This window comes from Callorhinus ursinus, unplaced genomic scaffold (assembly GCF_003265705.2).
Source record: "Callorhinus ursinus isolate GAN/ISIS: 27379988/994484 unplaced genomic scaffold, GSC_fseal_2.0 scaffold1, whole genome shotgun sequence".
NCBI lineage: Eukaryota > Metazoa > Chordata > Mammalia > Carnivora > Otariidae > Callorhinus > Callorhinus ursinus.
Genome location: NW_027397063.1, coordinates 67,717,921 through 67,736,562, shown reverse-complemented (window position 1 = coordinate 67,736,562; position 18,642 = coordinate 67,717,921). Strand labels below are relative to the sequence as shown.

Below are 18,642 nucleotides of genomic sequence, written 5' to 3'. Positions count from 1 at the left end.
AATAAAGCAAACAAAAAAATAAACAAAACACTGTCCACCAGTGTTTTGATCATCTTTTTAAATCTCTTTACATATGCAAGAACATCAGTTAATAGTTTGCATTTGAGGTATGCCATTAACAACAGTAATATACTCTGATTTCTCTGTGTGTTCTAATCAGTGATCTTTGATTACAAAAAAAAATCCGATAAAATTTAACTTTTAGGCATTTGCTGTAGCAAGGTGTGTGTGCAATGCTGCAGGTGGTAAGAGGATTAGAAGGTGCCCCCTATACCCTTATGAATCCTACAGGCCTGGTGGAAAGCAAAAAATGGAAGAGGTTGGGGTCCTATCTGTCTCATTAGCAGTTGTGTCACCTTGGGTAAGATACTTTCCTGGAGTCTCATTTTCTTCATCTGTAAAATGAGATGGCTGAAAAGATTATCTCCAAGATAGTCTTCTGGTTTTAATCATGGGTTTCCAGTGATCTAGTAGGAAAATATACGGTGCTTATATAAGATAGAAGTCTATATTACACAGTGGTATTAGCACGGTGTTTTCTGGAGTCAGTCTGACCTGGGATCCTGGCTCCATTATCTACTAGTTGTAAAAACAAGGATAGGTTAAAATATCACTCTAGTCACCTGTTTCCTCATCCATAATATGTGTGTTTATAATAGCAATGGCCTCTTCTGATCATTGGGAAAATGAAAAGACATGATATTTGAAAAGCAATGAGCTCAGTCTGTGTCATGTAATAAGCCCTCAAAAAATGTTTGCAATGATAATAATAATTATTATCATTATATATAATATGTATTATTATTATAAGCCAAGAGTTAATATTAATTCAGAGAAGAGAGTACATACAAATAGAGGCCTCACAGTGTACTCAAAAGAAGGTAACATTTGAGAAGTTCCTTGAAGATAGAAGAGGATTGCAGTGGGTAGGTTTGTGAGAGAGAGGGAAGAGGCCAGAGTGGCAGGAGAAAGTCTTTCTAAAGGAGGGTAGAACTTGGCAATGTTTCTATATATGTGTAAAACAAGACACATAGTCCAATAGAGCCTTCTGCCTTTCATGAGTGATGTCACTCAATTTCACTCCTGAGGGCAGATTGGTTGAAACTATTTCACTGATAAATTCAAATGAGTGAAGTGACTTGCTTCATAGTTTCAGTAGAGAGCTTTTGTAGTACCAAGATGCTAATCCAAACGTTATGAATGCCAGGTCCTGCGATTCTATCCTATTCAATCTTACATTGATCTGACATCTGAATCCTGCTTTAGGATTTTATGGAGTCAGAATTTTGGACAGGTATCAGGTGGAGTAGAAGCCTACCCCTGAATATTTGCCAGATGTGAGTGGGCCTTGAGCTCCTCAGAAGGACTTCCATTTCCCTGACTCATTTATGTTGGCTTTCGTAGTTTCCATTGGACACCTGCCTGTGTTCCATTTTGATTGTCTGAGATCCAAACTCGGATTCTACCACTTTCTAGTTCTGTCAGTTTGGTTAAGTCACTTGACAAATGGTCCTCATTTTCCTCATCTGCAAAATGGTGATGTGATGCCTTTCTAATTACGTCTTAAATAAAAAATGAAATAATGTAATTGAAAATGTTCATGAAATGCAGGTAAATATAACTAAGGTAAGTTGATAGAGAGTTCTTTCCATTAATTCTTTAAAATGGTAATAGAACTTTTATTCATGTTATCAAGGACCTAGAGGTAGGAGAAAAAGCATAAGATGAAGAAACAGAGTGCTCTGCTATATCCATAGTTTAGTATATGTTTTGGGCAGTAGAGAAAAAATAAAGCTGGAGTGGCAGGTTATAGTCACCTTGTGGAACATATTCAATTCCAGATTGAGGAGCATGGATTACTTGCTATTTGTTGAGTTACTGAAGGTTTTAGACAAGAAAGCAAAAGTTATCAAGTAGCAGAGAGACCAGGTAGCATCCCTTATTACTGCTACCTGTAAACTCAATTCCTATGTGTTCTAATCCTTAGCCTTTAACCAGAGTGGAGAGAAAACAAGAATGAAAGGCAAAATGGTGAGAAAACGTTAGTAATGGCAAACTGAATGTGATTGAGTCAATTGGAAAAAGTTCAGCTTGTGAGATCAAGCCTGATTCTGATAGATTTACTTAACACTAATTTAATACTGAACATAAGGATATATATGCAGGGGTGTAGGCCATTCAGGAGAAAAGTTTCATGTTGGGATGGCTTTTTGAGTTACGTGTTAACTTCTAAGCAGTAAAATGCTAACCTTTGATACCAGGTTTATTCTAGCACGGTTCACCCAAAGTACCCTTGAAGGTTGAATTGTACTGTATCATGATGAAGTCTTGTTTTTCCAGGTGAAATAAGTTACAGAATAAGTAGTGATGTATGCACTGCTGCTGAACTGAGGTGTGAGTTTTGATGAATGATTCACCGAGTTATCTCTGAGACTTAAGTAAGACTCACATTCTATGTAAGGTAAGAGATAAATGAAGAGCATAAAATTTCCAGGACTTCCTGCTCTCCCAAGCATTCTCCAAATTGGAGAGTTCAAGTATCCCATCATGAACTTATTCATGAACTCTCTACCAATGGTAGTCCTTCCTCTATCTGAATATCTTCAAATATCTTCAATGTCAAGAAACCCAACAGAAGAGACTTCTTTTCAGTCATTTCTAATTGTTGGAAATTTTTCCCTTAACTGAATCCAATTCTGCCTTTCTATACTTTTAAATACTTTCTACATTCTCTGAAGCCTTCCAGAAAGATCATTTCTTTCCCACACGGCTCTCCTCTTATTATTCAAAACCCACTATCATGTTTACTGTCTCCTTTATTTAGATTTAAAATGCCCTCTTCACCTTAACGTTCTGCGGCCATATCTAATATGAGATGCCTATGAATCTCCTCACTAACTACACTAACTGGAAGCTTCTCCTCTAGATGGGCTCTAGTTTATCTTAAATGGTGGTACTCAGAACTAAACACACCAAATCCAAGCATGACCTAGCCAGGATGAATGCTAGAATTCAGTCTAACAGCACATAAGCTTGTACAATGGGCTTTTCAATTGGATACATTTTAGTCTTAGTTTCAACTGAGGTCACTAGATGATAAGTACCCACATTCCACAATGAGACCAGAGACCCCAGACAGACATTGCAAAAGAGGTGTCTTAGAACCTGTGTCACAACTCTTAGTGACCCAACTATCTCAGCCCTGTCTGCCTACCTTCCAACTCCCGCCACCATACCGGGCGAACTGCAAGAAAGGAGATAAATTATTAGGAGACATTTTTGAAGACAGCTGGTGGTATGTGTTGAGTCCCACTTCCCTGTCACCATGGAGAAGGGTGAGAGTTCCCACACCTCACTCTATGCCTAGGGAAAAGGGTTTCGACTCATCTACTCTGATATCATAATTCATTGATTGCTTCTTATTTTCCAGGCACTGTATTAAGACCTTGAAAAATGTTATTTATTTCTCATAGCCATCTTAGACAAAATGTATAATTCTTATTTTATTGAGCAAGCAATTAAGTAGCTTTCCCAGGAGCTCACATGTGTTAAGTAGCTTAGCCTGCACTCGAGTTTGCCTGACTCTGAGGTCCAAGCTTTCAACCACCGATTTATTTTTCTATTAGTTATAGTCAGCATGGCCTTTGACCATAGCAACTGATTTTACTGTGCAGGTTTTTCCAGTGAGCACTGGGCAGTTAAATAATGAGTGAGAAGATTATTCATAAGTTGTGGAGTAAATCAACTATTCCTTCTAAGGACTTGTATTATTATAAAGAACATAGATAGAAGGGACAGTTTGTGACACTAACAGAAACAACGGAGTTAACGTGAAAACCACTTGCTGTCTTTCTCAACGGAAAATGCAGAGCTGCTTCTACCTAGAGGCCAACAGGAGAACTGCAGTCTTTCCTCTTGTACAATGAACTCCTTTCACAGACCAGCAGTCCAGCCGCTAGGTTAAGGATGCCACTCACCTCCTCACCAGGTGGCTCTAAAGCTTCAGCCAGGAGCAGTGTGGGCCCAAGGGAACACAGTGTATATGAATGGACCAAAATGTCTTGGGGATCATGCAGAACAGAGAGCTCTGGAGCTGCAAAGATAATAGCACACCTTCTACCAGTCTAGGATTGATCCTGGGGGACCCTGGATGGTTCAGAAAGACCAAGTCCAACCTTACTTCCTCTTCTGTGAAATGTGGGAGCTGGGAGGATTCAATCCAATTTAGCTGATATTTGTTAAGACTTCCTGCATGCCAGGCAGAATTTTCAGCACTTGAGATCCACTGGTGAACAAAACAAAGCTGTCCCCATGAAGCTCAGATGAGATAATGCATTTGAAAATATTTTGTAAACACTGCTGTGCCACATGCACAGGAATAATTGTCCTTTGTGTTTCTACTACATTGGGACGCCCTGTTCGTTTCAAACTAATGTGCCTAGGCACTGGTTTTGGAAGCGCAACTATAACTTAAGGCTGAATTCAGAGTTACCTGAATGGAGTTGTTCACTTCACACCATGAGCCTGGCTCTGGGCCACTCACTTTTCACATTTCATAGCTTTATTGAGACTTTTTCAGTTTTAATTGTCTACAGTAGGTACAATTCTGATGATCATGATCATATCAAACTCTCCTATTATTAGCAGATAGTAAGTTGGCCGCATGCCTTAGACACACACACACACACAGAACACACGATATTGTACACTCCTGCATGCAAACTTAGAGGAAATACACATTCCTTTTATTAAAAACAATTATGTACAATAAGTCTGGAATTTGTTAAGCTACCGATGATTTAGATAAACCTGAGAAGGCTCAAAATGTCAAGTAACACTGTTTCCATACTGCTCATTCAATGAAACTGTTAATCACAAAGAAATCTAGTTCAACTATATTAAAATCACGGACAATAGAAAAATAAACATTTTTGCAAAAACACTAAACATACTAGAATGCAAAGTCACAAGTTTTGATATATAACATATATTCCTCTTCATATTAATTTGTAATGATGTGTATAATACAATTTATGACATAATAAAAGTTGTAACAGAGTTCAGCAGCCAAGTCATTTACAGTTATCACTATGAAACTTGAAATTGAAGTTACCAACTGAACAACAAGCACATTAAAATAGCAGTGTTGAGCTTGCTGGTAGCGTGTTACTTAGCGACTCCATCTCAAAGAACTCAAGATTGTATCTTTCACCTTAAGAAGAAACACAACACAGAAATGTAAGCAGAACTAGGGCAGTAAGGGATTGTACAGGCTGCCTCTTTCTACCCACCCCAGTTTTTCCTTGAACTCTAATCATCTATAATGCCCACCCCTCCAGACTTCTAAAATGTAATGGATCTACTTTGAATTTAGGACAACCTTTCACATTGGAATTGGAAGTTTCAACCGTATTTGGGGGCACAATTCTAAAGGTCTTGAAAAGACAATATAAACTTTTCTATGTCATATAAAATATAGACAATACAGACCTAGTCTGGCAAAGATATTTTGTATTTACTGTTGAGCTTATGAAGATCGGGACCAGGTCTTCCATCTTCCACGTTTTTCTGTGTCCCAAGAACCTAGCCTAGGACTGAAGTCAGAGTCGTCTGTCCATAAATGTGTACTGCACAGAATGGAATTAAACCGGGATTGAGTTGATAAAGCTAATTATGGGAGTCTAGAGCATGGGCAGAGAGCTAGAGGGATTTGTCGGTATAGGCTTGTGAGTGATTTGTTCTGCTTCTACACCCTCCATCTTCACAGCTGCCTGCACATTGAAATCTTCCTTAGAAATGCACACACATTCCACCATGAAGTCCTTCCTACTCTATGAAGTGTGGCTCTTCCTCTCTTGGATCCCCTTTCTTTCATGGCTTCACCCTCAGAAATAACATGGAAACCTGATTTGTCTTATGTTATTCTCTAAAAGTAACAAACTTTTGATTCTGGAACAGTTCTATAGTTGCAGGAATAGTACCTCCACCTTTAATCATTAACAATGTCCAGTACAACTTGGGGAATTCATAAATTAAGTTACAGTCTATACTTTTCCTGTGGAAGAGTCTCTGATTTCCCAAGATACATGTGCGCATGTGTGTTTGTATGTAGATCGTACAATGTGCTCAGCGTTTTCTCCCTCTCTTTGTCCTCTCCATTAAGTCCTGATAACTTGGATCTCATTGGTATTGGTACTCATGAGGGAAATGACGGCACCAAAGATACGATTCTGACATCTCCCTGCCCACACCTTTGTGATCTATAGTGTTTGACTCCGAAAGATAGTATGCTGGTTTTAATCCTGATTTTTCTTCTGTTCTTCTTAGTCTCTCAAAGCACAGTCATCTATTTCAGAATCAGAATTTTATACAAGACATTTATAACATGTGAACACCTGGCACCCCGTGCCCAGTTTCCTGAATTCAAATCTTTGAAGGTGGAGCTCCCACTTCTGCAGTTCTAACAAGTGGCTTTGGAAATGGTAGGGCGCAATGAAGTTTTAGACCCATTGCCCTGGGTGCACTGTTAGCAGGACAAGTTCATTGTGAAAGGTCTTCTGGATGGAAAGCTAGCTGCTAAGTCCAGAACTTTTCCTGTAATGGGTTGTGTGCTTTTGGAATGGGTTTCCTCTCCCAGATCAATAGAGCATGAATGTTTTAGATTTAGGGCACAGAGAAAGATTTGTGACTCACCAAAGTAGCATGTGCATGGTAGCTGCCATAGGTAATTCCATTCTTTGAAAATGGGCACTTTAAAAAACAAACGTTATTTTTCCCAATTTTTAAGTAAAATAAGTCAATAAAATAAGTAAAATTGAAAGCATCTCTAAAGCACCTTACAAATTAATGATTACCGTTAACATATATATCCTTGCTTATGGTGACAGTTGGTTTATAGTCCACATATGGTTTTACATCAACTTTTACATTTAAGTTTACTTTTAAGTTTACATTTATATATTTGAACACAAGTGAATTAAAATGAGAAAATAATGAATTTAATTATAAAAGCTTATTGTTTTAATATACACTCAAAATATATTGTATCAATACTGATTTTAGCCTTTTACCTTAAATAGTATAACCCAATCATTTTTAAGTTGGAAAAAAAAAAGGAATCTTTCCTTGAGCTGTTCCTAAAATAACTATCTTAGTGGCTGATTCTTCCCAAAGTAATGACCTATTTGTAATTCTTCTCCTGTTCCTCACCAACCCCTTCTTTTTCTATCTCCCTCTCTCTCAGATTAAGAAACATGCAAAATAGTTTTTATTATTATCACTTAAATTTTGTGTTTTAGTTTAGAGACATCTATCTGATGATGATAAAATGGTGTATGTATGCTCTTTTAAGTATTTTTAAAAGACTTCTGGTTATGGAATATTTATGCCCAATAAGACCACCTGCTCAGGTATAGGTGAAACTGCAGTTGCCCGCACTATATCAAAAACTTTTTAAAGAATCCTTTTTCCTAATATAAACAGGATTGTTTTTTACAGGCATTCACACAGTGGTCCATGGGAGAAAAGTAATCTTATAGGGAATTCTTGGTCATGTTGATGTTTACCATTTAGCTACTTTTGTCAGATACTCCTCTAAATGATATACAGACACAGTATCGTTTAATGCTCACAAGCATCTCATGAAGATGGCACTCATACCTCCAATATTACAGAAACTACAACCCAAGTGCCCTCAACCTCTAAGCTTCAGAGCCAGGATTTCAGCACAGAGCTGGCTGGATGAAAATGCGCACGTCCTCCCTCCCGCCCTGTGGTGCCCAGAGGTTAGGAGCTGTGGCTCCACCTGGGGCCAGGCGCTAGAACCCCTTCAAGGGGCTGCTCTGCCCAGCACCGTGGAATGCAAACTCCCTGGAGCTAACACTTGTTTGGCATAGTTGCACCGGTGGCCTGTCTGTCTAAGGTAGTCAACGCATATTAAAATAGTCCTCATAATAAAATAGCACGCAGTCAACCGTGTAGCCTCCTTACAGAGGTGGGGAGGAGAATAGCTCACTTTCCCTGGAGGGCCTGAGAAAGATCAGCTTACAGGCGTCAGCATGGGGTGTGACCCTTCTTCTTTCTCTCCATCTTGGCCCTGGCACGTGCCTCGGGTGACCATCATCTGACATCAGCCCACAGTCGGGGCAGAAAACGTTACCAGGTCTCCTTTTCTCTCCCACCCAAGACACACTCAGCCCTTTCACTGACCTGGCTTCTGATTGGAGGCTGGGTGCTTTGGATAGTGACCTCCAGGACCCCTCTGTGGGTCACAGCCTGTTCGCATTACTCTGACCACAACTTAAGACGTCTGCAGTGGGCTGTGAGGAAAAGTAAAAGCCTGGTGTTTTCCCATCCCCAGGTAACAGAAGCTCGGAAGCCTGACAACGTTCCAGCCACCTGAGTGGGCCCAGGGCAGGCAGCTGCCCATGTGTCCCTTCCAGACAGGCTGCTCGCTAAAATGAGGGATCTTCTTCAGTACGTCGCCTGCTTCTTTGCCTTTTTCTCTACTGGGTTCTTGGTTGTGGCCACCTGGACAGACTGTTGGATGGTGAATGCTGACGATTCCCTGGAGGTAAGAAGTCAGCACCTTCTTTTTCTGACCCAAGCCTGTCCGAATTTTCTCTCAGTCCCACTGTCTCAGGACACTTACCAGGACTAATGAAAGAAATAATAGCCACCATGGACGGACTTACTCCTTACTTACTACTTGCTGAGTCTTACCTTATTAGCTCATTTAATCATCACAGCTAATCTATGAGGTAGGTGGTGTTGTTATCCCATTTTATAGATGAGGTAACTGAATAATCCCTCTTTTTTCAGCAGGATGAATTCACACAAAGGTAATCACATAACTCCTGTCACTGAGCCCTCCGGAAACTCACCTCTTCCTCCGCTGCCAATGCTAAATTGAATAACATTCCAGTGACACACTTTCTGACAACCAAACACTTTCTAATCTTGATTATGAGTAGCACGAGAGCCTCTCTTAAGAAGTGATAATGTAAGAAATCGAGTAATCAAACAAGGTATGTCAAACTTACCCAATTACTATGCAAGAGAAAAAATGTTATTTTAAGGAGTTTCCAAGTAGGAACAACTACTCTGAGGGAAAGCAAGTCTTTCCAGTGGGTCCTGAAGTACCAGGGACAGATAAGGATTTACAAAACCCTCTCAAAAATAAGCTGCTCTTGGAAGCCAACTGCTATGTAAGAAATGAGTTTGAAGCATTTTATTTTTCTTACTAGAGAAGCTCAGAAAGAAGCAATTTTGAAGTTTATAATAATTTCCTGTGGCTAGAGGAATCTGAGAAAGGTAGAACTGAGTAAAAATCTAATCTTCAAAATCAGATACTATTCATTAGTAAGGCTTCAGAAAGCGTGGGTAAGAAAAAGAAACAATATATCAGGAACTCAAAGACTATATAGCAACCCAATCTGCTCTCTTATGTACATCCTGAGGGGAACAATTTGTTCTAACAAATGCTATAATGTCACCTCTATGAAGTTTAGGAAAGATACCCAAGAGCTACTTTATATATTTTCCCTTAATTTTATTTATTAGACTCCCAAGTTGGAGTTAGAAATGGAAAGTAATAATCTTTCTATTTTGATGTGTATTATTTTTGCATTTATTATTATTATTTTTTGCTTTTAATTTTCCTCTGGCTTCTACGTGGCATTTCAAAACCAACAGAGTTAGTTATAAATGCTTCTTTAGAGCCAGAAATTTATGTTTCTGAAAATTGTGATAGAATTGAATCACTGCAAAGGATGTCTGCTATATGCGAGTCCAGTGATGTATTTTATCTGGCTGTGCATATAAGTGGTGAGGGAGACACAGAACGCCCTTTGAACAGTGCTCAGAGAAAAGCACAGATAAAAACGTCTTCTGCCATTAGCCCTGCAACGTGGATTGCCAGTAGCAGGAGATTAATTTAGAAATATGTTGAACTAGAGCACACTCAAAAGTCATTTTTTACAAATATGCAAAACCTCATCTAAAAGCACTGTTAAAATATTTTCTAAAACAATTTGAAAATCTTTCTGCTCAAGCTGACAGCATTACTAACTTCACTCGATAAGAAATGGAAGTTTAGAAAGGGTCAGACCTTGCTGAGAGAGATTGAGAGTCCTGGCATTTAAAGCGCCTTCTTGCTTTGATTTCAGTATCCAACCACTTTGCCACCTGCTCTGTGCAAGAGCACTGCTAGTTAAAAATGAATGGAATGAGCAGCCCAGGTTGCTCACCTCGAGAAAATCCTTGCTAACCTTGGACAAGAGTTAGTATTTCTTAGCTTCTTTCCTATTTCTCATACTTAAAATGTATCACAGAAACATATCCCAAGAAGCCTCCACATTAGAACAAAAACCCTGAAATAAATTAGGCCTCTTCTCTCCTACGATCTCTTTATTTATCAATATTTTTTAAAGGGACATGGATCTCTTGTACTAATTGCTCCCCCAATTGGCCAGTATATAAAGGCATACAATTATCCACAGATTTGGGGGTTTTGATAATCACTGTCTCAACTCTAGTGTTCTCTCTCCTTGCTTCCTTCCTTATGGATGTATTATCTTTGGTTCCTATTAACAGCTCACTTTAAACAACTATTGGACAAAAGTTGACATGACAAAAGTGCTTTAAAAAAAACCCTACCTGTGGAGTATTTAAACACAAAGGAGTATTATGAATTTTTAGCTTCGTTAGCTTTGTTAACCTTCTAGGGTGATGTAGGCATCAGAGTTGGAAAATAGATTCTACAGTTCCATTCAACATAACGAATACGAAATGTATGGCATATAAAAAGTACTACACTAGTCCTACTAGGGGAGGCAGAGATAAAACGAGAGTAGGTCCTGCCTTCCAGGAGCAGACATTTAGTGAGGAAAAAAGATATACACGAAACTATAATGAAACGCATAGGCCAGTTCATATTTGAGAAAGAAATGAACAATATACCATTGGAGCAAAGAAGATAGAATTATTATGAACTGTTGGGGACGTTGAAGCAGGTCTCAGGGAGGAAAAGGCATTTGAGCAAAGCCTCCAAAAGATGCAAAGGATTTCAAAAGGTAGAAACGGCAGCAGGGGACTTGCAGACCAGAGGACACATGGCAAAATAAAGAATGAGCAAAAGCTCAGGGCTTGTTAGAGGATTTTTAAGGTGAATAACCAGGGCCATGAGGCAGAAAGAGCTCAAATATTCTTTTGTCTTACTACAGAATACTCAAAATAGTATAAAATATTACTTTGCCTTACTCAGGCCTCCCTTGAAGAGGGAAGTTCTTTGCATGAAGTAAAAATGTTAGGAAAAAAAGAAATGGGCCCAGGAATAGCACTGTGCGCAGCCCCGACCCGGGGACAGCGGCCCAGAGGCCCCGGCCTGCTCCTTCACTGCTGATTTTCCTGTTTCTCCGGGAAGACCACATGGTGGACAGAACTTGGGCTTTAAGATTATTCCAGCCTGTGTTCTCCTTCACTACTGATTTTCCTGTATCTCCGGGAAGACCACATGGTGGACAGAACTTGGGCTTTAAGATTATTCCAGCCTGTGTTTGCGACTTACCTGTCGTCTATTGAACAAGATCCGGCTCAGTCTTCAGCTCAGTTTCTTTAATTATAAGAGGAAGTAAACTGCGTTGTTTCAAAGTCCTTCCTCAGTCTTCACATTCTTTCTTTATTTTTTTTTAAAGATTTTATTTATTTATTTGAGAGAGAGAGAGAATGAGAGATAGAGAGCATGAGAGGGAAGAGGGTCAGAGGGAGAAGCAGACTCCCCGCTGAGCAGGGAGCCCGATGCGGGACTCGATCCCGGGACTCTAGGATCATGACCTGAGCCGAAGGCAGTCGCTTAACCAACTGAGCCACCCAAGCGCCCCTCAGTCTTCACATTCTTTAATAACACCAGGACTCCTTGACTATGACTGGTCTACAATCCCAGAGATGTAGCCCGTCACTAAAGGACCGATGGTGTCTGCAGCCTCCCCCCGAAATTTCCATTAGGAATCCAGTGCGAACATTCTCCATTTCTCTGTAACTTCATACGCCCGTCCTTCCTGTCTCCCATCCTCCTTGTCTCCTTATTTATTTCTTCTTTCTGTCCTTACTTATTCTTTTTCTCTCCACTCATTTTTCCTTCATCTCTGTTTCCTTCCCCTTCTCTCTCCTTTTTTTTTTTTTTTTCTTTTCTTTCTATCTCCCTTCATTCCACAAATACTGATTGATACCTCTGTGCACCCGGTGCTGCGGTGGGTACAGGTTAGGAAGGAAGATGCAATCTGGATCTACCTTAGGTTACTCCCAGCATGCGGGCAGAGACAGACGAACAGAGAACTACAGTATGTTGTCACAAGTGCCATCATAACAAAGAACTCCCAGTGGCCAGCTCGCCCAATCTCAGATAATGAGTAAAGGCAATCCAGAAGAAGAAATACCTAAACTAGGACTTGAAGAATAGGTGGATGAGGGAGAAGTGGAGAGTATCCCAAGCACAGGAAAGAGTATGGGCAGAGATCCAGGTAAGAGCAATATTTGTGGCTTTAGACTGTCTCAGCATGGTAAGAATTTCCAGTATAGGAGGGAGTATATAGGAGCTTGGTCATCAAAGGCTTTGGTTCACGTAAAATTTAGATCTTTTGCAGTAGAGAAAGGTGCTTCACTGAAAACAAACAAATGCATGTGTTTCACAAAGATTGATTATTCTAGCTACTTGTGGGGAATGGTGAGAATGGGTAAATGAAGTGTAGGGAGACTAATTGAGAGGTCTTTGCCATAAACAGAAGGGAAGCGATGGTGGTCTGGACTATTGAGGCAGCAAGCATAGCGAGATGTGTGAAGATATGGGAAGCTCTAAAGAACTACAATCAATAGGATTGATAGTTGCATGTGGGGAAAGAAGCTGATTTGGGGGAGAAGTCAAGGGTGAAATCCCCTTTACTGCTTTTAGGCAATTAGAGGAATTGTAGCGTTACTCACCAAGTAATTAAATGGAAGAGAGCTAATGTCTATAAAGAAGTCATCAAGCAGCAATGTCCCTGGACCATCCCACTGTTTTTTCCTCATTTAGATTATGATATAGCACCTCAAGGGGTCAGGAAAGAACGCTTTACAGTGAGGAAGTTCACAGGTTGGACTTGATGTTCGAGGACCTGAGATTAAATCCCACACTGCCAGGCAATACCTGTATACATTTAAATTGCAGACATTTAAATTGCTATAAAGCATATTTCCTCCTCTGTAAAAGAATAATAATATGCACATCATAAGTGTCCTGTGAGGATTAAATGAGCTTGTGTATCTAAAGCATTTACCACAATACCGGGCAAATACAAATCAGTCAATAAACAAGAGATATATTATTGTCTATTTGCAGTTTATTGTGTTGTTTTTGTTCTGGAGGAGAAGATGACATTTTGTATAACGTTCACTGAAGGGAGAGATATGAGATTTAAGTTCTATTCCTGTTTTCGCTATTGATTCTCTTGGAGAAATTTTGTTTACTTCTCTGAGCTGTGGTTTGCCCATTTTTATACTTAATGACTGCTCCCTTTTTGTCTCACCAGGGAAGAAGGAAGACAATAGAGACAAAATAGCATAAGTTACCCATTGTATACATTTTAAAAAGAAAAATAAATTGTGAATTAATAATATTGTTAATATGTTGACTAATTTAGAAGATATGTAATTCTTCATTATCCACACTGAAATAAGAAAGTTTTTTCACAAAGTTACTGGTCTTTCAATTATCAGGAGGAAAGAATGTTTTCACAAGATTAATCCGTTTTCAGTTAATCTTGTGTTAATTATTTACTGAGAACTTGCTATATACCAAGCACTATTATGATTAAAATTTTATTACTTCAAATGAAAGTTTCTAATATTTGGATTTATTTTACCCCCATAACCAGCTTCTCCCCTGGGATTTCTAATTACATTAATGACACTACGTTGTTTCAGACATAAAATAAATATTAAAATTATACCTAGCATCTACTCTGATTTTTTATATACTAGCTCTATTTTCAACTCATTGTGAACTCCTTCAGCAGCCCCTGGCGGCTGCAAATATTCTCTCGTTCATCTCATGATCTCCTACCGCACCCTAGCACCAACTTCCAAATCATGGGAACTTGTGATTCACATGAATCGATTGGGCACATATTAAGATACTTGGCATATTTATGAAAAGAATGAGTAAATGAATGAAATATAATGTGAAGTGATCCTTGGAAATCGCACACTGAACCATAAATGAGACGTATCTCTGTAGGGAGACCACCACCTTTACCCCAGCAAGATTTTTTTTTTAAAGATTTTATTTATTTATTAGAGAGAGAGAATGAGAGATAGAAAGCACAAGAGGGAAGAGGGTCAGAGGGAGAAGCAGACTCCCCGCCGAGCAGGGAGCGCGATGTGGGACTCGATCCCGGGACTCCAAGATCATGACCTGAGCCGAAGGCAGTCGCTTAACCAACTGAGCCACCCAGGCGCCCCCAGCAAGATTTTTTATCTTACTACAATTTAAACTTTTTTCAAGATATGGGTTTGGTTCCTCCTTTTAATAAGATAGGAATAAAAATCTAATTCCCTGGGAGGTATAATAAGGTTGGTGAAGAGTGCATTCTGGCCCAGAGAATAAGGCTTTTCTGCCTGGTGCTTCATATAAACACAGAAATGAAGAAAAGGAGAGAGAAAAAAATAAATGAATATTTTATTATTATTCACTCAACGTACACTGTGATCTGTCACAACTGATGCAATCGTCATTGCAAAGTTGTGATACCATGCTCTCATAAGCATTCTAAAATGATTAAATATGTGACTTAAACAAAGTAAACAATAAATGTTAAAAGTGAAATATTTACATAGTTTAAATATGTAAATTAGGTCATATAACCATGAAGGCCACAAAAATTATATTTTACCTAGTAAGTATGCATTATCTCATTCTTGCCATTTATACCTCTAGCCAGTGCTCCACAAATAAGCAGGCAGAACTAAACGAAATGTAGTTTAGCAAATAAATTCATGGCGCCTAAATGGAGAGGAAAGGAAACATCTATTATGCTTATTTTAATCTTGCTTCCTTATCATAAATACCGGTTTTGAGTTCTTTTAGACCCGGTATAGCAAGAAAAATAATATAAAGTATTCAAATAAAAGTTCAGAATCGTAGTATAAAAAATTCAAATGGCTTTCATGTTAAAATTGAAATTGTTTCAAGTCATAGTAGTAAAACATGCTACTTACTATAGTATTAAACCTTTTGCATCTTAATAAATGTATTTAAATACTAGAAAGAGGTAAGTTGCGTCTTCAGTGTTCAAGTACATTAGCACAAGAATGGCAACAGTGATGTAAAATGCATAAATTCTTCTAGTATGTGAATGCAAGGTGGTTTTTAAAATAATATATCTTCATGACTTATTTTACTGTTCTTTTGGTTTATGCATACTTCCTCCTATATGTATTATATTTACACACACATCCCACTGCACATACATTTATAACCTAATGCATATTGGCAAAGAAAAATCTTACTTGATAGTGGTCAGCCCAAGATAGATATTTACAAGCCTATTGTGTGTGTGTGTGTGTTTGTATATATATATATTTTTTTTTCTCCCACATAACTGGTGAAAAATAAATGCCAATGAATTAAAGTATTTTTAAATTTCTCTAATTCTCAAAAGATAGATAAAATATTTGGAGGCAAGACAAACACATCCAGAACTACAGGAAACAAGACAAGGTAGGCAAAATTGTGTGTTGCTGCTTGTAAATATTTCCGGAGTGATAAGGAAAGAAAAATTGGCAAAGACTAGGATAGAGAAGCCTTAATGGAAGGCTACTAAAGAGATCAGAATAAGAAATCTCAGGATTAAGAAGCTAATTTAAGATACTATAAATTCAACGGGAAGATTCATGGTTAATACAGGTTCCTAAAGCTTTTTCTGAGTGGTGTCCTGCTCATCCTGAGTCCTACGGTAAACACTTCCCAGAGCCAGGTGAGTAGATAGGGTCCAGGTGGACAGCAAGTCAGTATAAACCCTGTAGTCTAAGTAATAGTTCTCTGACTCCCTGATTCAGCTGTTTTGTCTATTCAGTCAAGTCAAAACCACATATTAAGCATTGACTATGAATATACTGTATCAGCTAGAGTTCAAATGAGAGTTGGTGTGTGTGGATTTGAAAAATTGACCTACTTTTTTTTTTTTCTCAATAAACATCTATTGAGCATCTATTATGTTCCAAGCAGGAGGGTCTGTAAGCTCCTTGAAACAAGGTGCCACACGTGCTTTGGTCCCTGCTGTATCCCCAGCATTTTGTTTAGTCTTTTGCCTGACACATGACAGACACTCAATGAATAAAGTTTGAAAGATGACAACAGATAGACATGGGAGACAGATGTACATAAATGTACATAAAATAATAATACTATATTGTAAATACTATAGAATATGAACAAATTATGGTATGATCTAAGAAGAAATTAACTCCAGTTGGAGAAACTGGGAGAACTTCATGGAGGAAGGAGTATCTTTGAAGTGGGACTTGAATGATAGGTAGAAATTTGACAATTTGAAGGCAAAGGAAGGTGTTCTCATTATTATACACCAGGAGCAGGAAAGTTACATGCTGTTAGGAACTGGGTAGTCAACATCCATGAGAGAGGAAGACTGGGTAGGGGGGTGAGGAACCTGTGAGCACAAGCCCCACCTAACGGGAGTAGCCACTTAGCTGCCGTTAATTGTTGTTATGTGGAACTGAGGAGTCCAGGTGGCCAGAAGGACCAAGTTTCCAACAGAAGCCAGAAATCTGGACTGTTCTGTAAGATCTCTATGTTTTACTATTGTAAGTAATTAATATCAAGAGACTTATGCTGGCCCCATGTTTGTGACTTGTACTTTTATTGTTACATCTTGGATAAACTGAGCTCTCCCCGTTGAGATAATCTGTTTCTTGCTTCAGGATTAATAGATATTCATTGAAATAATGTAGAAATTCCTATTGTATCATTATCTATATTTATTAATGCATAAATTGCATGTTAAAAGAGTAAGCTTAAAATTAGAATCTTCTATTTTGAATGATCCTGTAAGATAAGAATTATTAGTTAACATTCTGCATTTTTGCCCTTTAAGAAAGGTTAACCATAATATTTTAAGCCTCAGTCCGCTTTTTAAACAGAACCTTGTCTTAAAACTTTTAAGAATTTAGATTTACTTGCCTTTTAGGAAGTTCTTAATAAGCTAATAAGCCGTTGTATAACCCAGGGATAAGTAAGTGAAGATTATATATTACAGACAAGGAAGGGCTTTCCTAAATATGATAAATAACATAAAATCTTTTAACCTTGTCTTTTGTGCACAAAGGCACCTTTAAGGGTGTCTCCAGTAAGTGCTATATTAACACAGAAGTTTAGTTAATTACAGCCACTATTCTCACGTACCTTAACCAAGTGTGAATACCAAGCACTCTCATAGTGTGCCCCAGAGCATTAATACCTAATGAAATTGGATTCCTTGTTTCCTCTAATGAGCTCATTGCTTTTCTAAATATGGTCATTGCAGGTAAATGATCAATAGCTTTGAAAATGACACCACTGCTGGATTATTTTGCCAAGAGACTCTTTTATTTTAGTGTAAAATGAGTATTTTGAGTATATATATATACTCATAAAATGAGTATTTTGAGTGTATATATATATATACTCATGAAATGAGTATATATATATATACATATATATATATATATATCAGTTTCCTTTCTAAAGAAGTTCATATATAACGAGAAATACCACGGTTGGTTGGTTGGCTTGTTTTAGTGGCTGTTAGCAGGAACTGTGGACAGTCACTGTCCGATTGTAGAGCAGTGACTTCGAATCCGTATCACCTGGCTCAAGTCGGAATAAACTGGGTGCAGTATGTTCCTGTTAATTGAGAGACCAAAGGGCGATAAGCTATGAGAAGGCCTGTTTTCTATTATGGTGTAATAGTTCCCTACCAGTCATCTCTACTGTATTTGTTTCCGACGGCTGCCATAACAAATTACCACAATTTGGTGGCTTCACACAAAAGAAATTTATTCTCTCCAAGTTCCGGAGGCCAGAGGTTTGAAATCAAGGTGTTGACAGGGTTGCACTCTTTCTGAAGGCTCTAGAGGAGAATCCATCCCTTGCATCTTCCAGCTGCTGGGGGTTGTCGGCATTCCTTGATTTATGGCCACATGACTTCCAATTTCTGCCTCTATGGTCACATTGCCTCCTGCTCTATATAGTCTTTCATCAAGACACCTGTCATCAGATTTGGGGCCCACCCTCGTAATCCAAGATGATCTCCTTATCTCAAGATCCCTAACTTCATTACAGATGTAAAGTCCCTTTTTCCAGTAAAGGTCACATCCACAGGTTCTGGGACTTAGGACATGGACATCTTCTGGGGGGCCATCATTCAACCCATTATATATACCTTTTTTCTCTTATATAACCCTTAGTTAGTAATGTTGAACACAGTCACTATTCAGGTTGTTATAATGTTTAAGTACTTTACTAAGATCATTTATGAGCAAATCACTTATATTATGTGTTTGTAATTTTTGATTCCTATAACTATCTTAGCACCATTTCCTTTATACAAATAA

General features: G+C 38.5%; 1 protein-coding gene across 3 annotated transcripts in view; it reads left to right on the top strand.

Annotated features, from left to right (window-relative positions):
• Window positions 1-2,371: 2,371 nt before the first annotated feature.
• Window positions 2,372-18,642, top strand: part of CLDN16 (claudin 16) — a 26,850-nt gene continuing 10,579 nt past the window's right edge. For 2 of the 3 annotated variants that reach the window (XM_073904726.1, XM_025866567.2), the window contains exon 1: window positions 8,261-8,572. In XM_073904726.1, coding sequence (XP_073760827.1) covers window positions 8,459-8,572 — 114 coding nt within the window. In that variant the 5' untranslated portion in view covers window positions 8,261-8,458. Of the gene's footprint in view, window positions 2,462-8,260; window positions 8,573-18,642 lie in introns of those variants that run through there. The other variant, XM_073904684.1, reaches the window with a different exon arrangement.